A 4309-nucleotide genomic window follows, 5' to 3' on the forward strand; every position below is an offset into this window, starting at 1 on the left:
TTCTAACATCATTTCCGGCTCCAGGGCACAGCTGTGGAGTCATGCCCTCACCTATAGCTTCATCAAGATTAATTTACAAGCATGTATTCATCAGTATTTAATAGCACATTTTTGTTTCTGTAATCTAGCACAATATAAATAATATATCAAAAGTAAATTCTAAAAGAAATTCTTTATTAAACTCATGGACACAGGAAGGGGAACATCACACTCCAGGGACTGTTGTGGGGTGGGGGGAGGGGGGAGGGAAAGCATTAGGAGATATACCTAATGCTAAATGACGAGTTAATGGGTGCAGCAAAACAACATGGCACATGGATACATATGTAACAAACCTGCACATTGTGCACATGTACCCTATAACCTAAAGTATAATAATAAAAAAATAAAAAAATAAAAAATTTCACTATACAGTTTCTGTACAGTGTTTTAATCTATGCCATCATATTCAAAATTTTTTAGTAAATTTTCCCACCCTTAACCTTATTTACAATCTGTAGTTTGTTACCTTATCTAATCTTAGATTATCACAGTCAAAGCAGCACTATGTATACATATGCTCATCTAAAATTTACAATAAGCCTGCAGCATTCTGTAAACAACATCACTTTGCTTTCTGTGCCTTGCTGGTTAAGATTGTTTCTATTTTTTCCTCTAAGAAATCCAGTGATCAGATTGCAACAAAATGCATGTCACATAAACAAACACAAATACAATCATCCTCAGAATGTAATTATGATCTTTTTGTAGTAGCAATATGAGTATAATTGTGAATTAAGACATAAACCTCTATAATTTTAGTTCTATTACATAACATGGTAGAAACACTGGTTTCTGCCTCTCTGAAAATGCATATTGTATGTCCTAGAATTTAGCAAAATTAGCAAGTGCCTAGAAACATCAAAATGTTTATTATTTGGGGTTTTAAATTGACATCAGCATTAAATCATGTGTTTCCAGTTTCCATTTAAAGATAATTTATTTTATTTCATGCTAAAAATCTTCCTTTTCTCACATAATCATCGTATTTCCTTGTTATCAACAAGACTTCTAATAACAAAAATATACCACTTTTTTTCATTTAAAAAAAATGCTTGGGGCCGGGCACAGTGTCTCACGCCTGTAATCCCAGCACTTTGGGAGGCCAAGGTGGGTGGATCACCTGAGGTCAGGAGTTCGAGACCAGCCTGACCAATATGGTGAAACCCCATCTCTACTAAAAATACAAAAATTAGCCGTGTGTGTTGGTGTGTGCCTGTAGTCCCAGCTACTCGGGAGGCTGAGATAGGAGAGTTGCTTGAACCCAGGAGGTGGAGGTGGCAGTAAGCCAAGATCACACCACTGCACTCCAGCCTGGGCGACAGAGCAAGATTCCATTTAAAAAAAAAAAAAAAAAAAAAGCTTGGCTTTGAAGCTATGAGGCTATATTTTTCCGGCTGTGACTTTAGTTTTTAATTAGATTTTCTATCCACATTGTATATATCTTTTACCCATTCAAGTTTATAATCTATCTTGCTTTTAAAGACTCACACACCTTTTTCTCCACAAGTTGCAATTACCTATCGTTTGCATATAAAATTAAATAATTTAGATTTTTTGAAATAACATGTGAGGCTAAAATATTGCTTGCCAATACTCCAAACAAAAATGATTACTTTTAAAATGGTATCGACTGGCAATGTGTGAATTACCATCAAAAGCAACCTGGTAGGATTTCATTTATGTTCCAAAATACTTAGAGAAACCCAGTAGAAAAAAAAAAAATAGTGGAAGTGATCCCCAAATGCTCCTCGTTGAGTTATTCTCTTAGAAAAGCTTCTGGAAAGTCTGTCTACAAAGGCAAAGAGTTTGGTGTTTTTGTATAGTTCCTAAGATGCCACAGTAGCCTCACAGCTGTCTGTCGCAGCTTGCTGTTTCCCAGAATGAGAATAAATGAGTGGCACGAGGGAAAGGCATTTAAGGCTAACATGACAAACTTTATGTACTTGTTGTTCCACAACATAAAATATATCCAATTAGCCACTTGTAAGGGAAAAAAATGAACTATGAAGAGGAAAAGGAAAGACATCACCATTTTCATGGCCCTTCTATGGGCCTCTGTGCTGGAGTCTCTAGAGTCCAAGGAACTGAGCTTCAAATTTCTAGTATGTCTCACCAAGGACAAATAAAAAAAGCAGTGAGGTCAGGGACAGAGAAAAGGGGATAAAACTGGTCAAGCTAAGAAGAGTTTTTAAAATAGAGAGTTCATCATAGAGAGTTTTACTTTCATCTAAATATAAAGTCAGATTACTTTTATCTATTATATTGAATGAGATGTCAATAAATGTTTCTAGCTCTAAACTGTCAAAAATCAGTAAGAACAAAGACAATGTAAGAAGCATAACAATCATTCCGTTCATCCTCCACCTCAGCCAGAGGAAAAGGGAGTGGGGGAAGTAGGCTATCTTAAAGAAATAGAAAATGCGGCCGGGCGCGGTGGCTCACGCTTGTAATCCCAGCACTTTGGGAGGCCGAGGCGGGCGGATCACGAGGTCAGGAGATCGAGACCACGGTGAAACCCCGTCTCTACTAAAAATACAAAAAAAAAAAATTAGCCGGGCGTGGTGGCGGGCGCCTGTAGTCCCAGCTACTCGGAGAGGCTGAGGCAGGAGAATGGCGTGAACCCGGGAGGCGGAGCTTACAGTGAGCCGAGATTGCGCCACCGCACTCCAGCCTGGGCGACAGAGCGAGACTCCGTCTCAAAAAAAAAAAAAAAAAAAAAAAAAAGAAATAGAAAATGCTTAGGCAGGTGGCAAGCCAGGTTGTCATGTGATTAGTCATGTGCCAAAGCATAATAACAGGTTTTGCTAGTCTATATGTGGTATATAAATGTGAAGCAAGTGCCACTAGAAATGAATCAAACAGTATCACCAACAGTTGTCCAACTGTGGAGATAGCCAAGCAGGTGAGGATGAAGTCAGCTGAGAAGACCTTTTGGTTCTTGATCCCTTCGGAGCAGTTTACCAGTCCAATGAACACGTGCCCCAGCATGCCGATGATGAATTCCGCTATTGCCAGAATCAGAAAGATTTTATCCAATTCAGTGGCCATTTCCAGAAACAAAAAATCCAAGTTTTTAATACTTTGTATTATTAATAAATTTACAATCAAACCATTGCAGAAGAGCATTCATTTCTGATACTTATCTTCATTGTTTTTATTGCACTTCCAGTCTTGATCAGACCCTTCTGCTGTTGGATACAGTCTCATATACTTAAGGAAGTCTTTGCTTGTTTTTACTGTAATTCTGATCTTAATCCCAAAAGATCTACTAAGGTTTGCAGTCTCACATACCTTCACGGAAGTGTTTTCATTTCTTTGAAAGAGCTACTGAATTCTGAACCAAACAGTTTCTGTGTCCATTTATCATTGGCATGGGCTGAAACTTTCCACTTGTGGTAATGGTTAAAAGGATAAAGTCAAGTATATTAACATGCAAATATAGACTAGATCCCCCCCTTTCTCTGATTTGTGCATTTCTGCTCACCTGAAATACTACACCACTTGGATCCAAATATCTTTATTGTTTTTCAGAGGAAGCTGTAGATATAATCTAATAATTTTGTTATTATTCAACGAATATATTTATAAGTGCCTGCTGTGTTTCTGATCTTATGCAAATGCAATATATTTACCACAAAGAAGTATTAAGAAGTCTATAAAATGGTGAAAACAGGAAAAAAACAATGAGACAGAATCAAGAATAAAATGTACTATTAAAGCAGAAAAGGGAACTACAAACACTACTGTTGGGGAGAAAAGGGAGGTGACATTTGCCTTGGATCTGGAAAATACTTAGAATTTCATGAGGGAACTCAAGTCATATTTTGAACTGATTGAATAATATCCAAAAGACACCGAAACCCAAACTACTTTTTTGAAATTAAAGTCCTACTGATATTTCGGTCTAAATGTTCCTCAGGTATCTTATAGTAACTTGTTCAAAATTAAACACAGTTTTGCTCTTTACCTTGGTTTTATATATGTTCTATTTTTTTTTTTTTTGGCCAAAGATATATTGCTACCAATTTAGCCTTAATAGACAGGTAGAAAATTGTTTTAGATGAAATAAGGAAAGAGGAAACAAAAGTATTTGTTCTACCTTCTAGGAACAATTATTTTGACAAAAACTCCCAATGCATCATAACAGAACTCACAGTTACAGATTATGTGTCTTGGTTTATGGTCAGCAAACAGATATTCTATTACTAGAAATTAGTGTTCAAGTGTTGCCAGACAAAAAGTAACCCAAAAAATGAATGAAATCATT

The 4309-nt window shown here is 36.6% G+C and overlaps 1 protein-coding gene across 1 annotated transcript; it reads right to left on the reverse strand.

Moving 5' to 3' along the window:
- Positions 1-1831: 1831 nt before the first annotated feature.
- On the reverse strand, positions 1832-3090 carry TAS2R42 (taste 2 receptor member 42). The gene is given in 3 exon segments (XM_032159631.1): positions 1832-2162; positions 2164-2464; positions 2781-3090. Coding segments are annotated over 3 exon segments (942 nt in total).
- Between the last annotated feature and the right edge of the window lie 1219 nt (positions 3091-4309).

Source organism: Hylobates moloch, unplaced genomic scaffold, assembly GCF_009828535.3.
Source record: "Hylobates moloch isolate HMO894 unplaced genomic scaffold, HMol_V3 SCAFFOLD_8, whole genome shotgun sequence".
Classification (NCBI taxonomy): Eukaryota; Metazoa; Chordata; class Mammalia; order Primates; family Hylobatidae; genus Hylobates; species Hylobates moloch.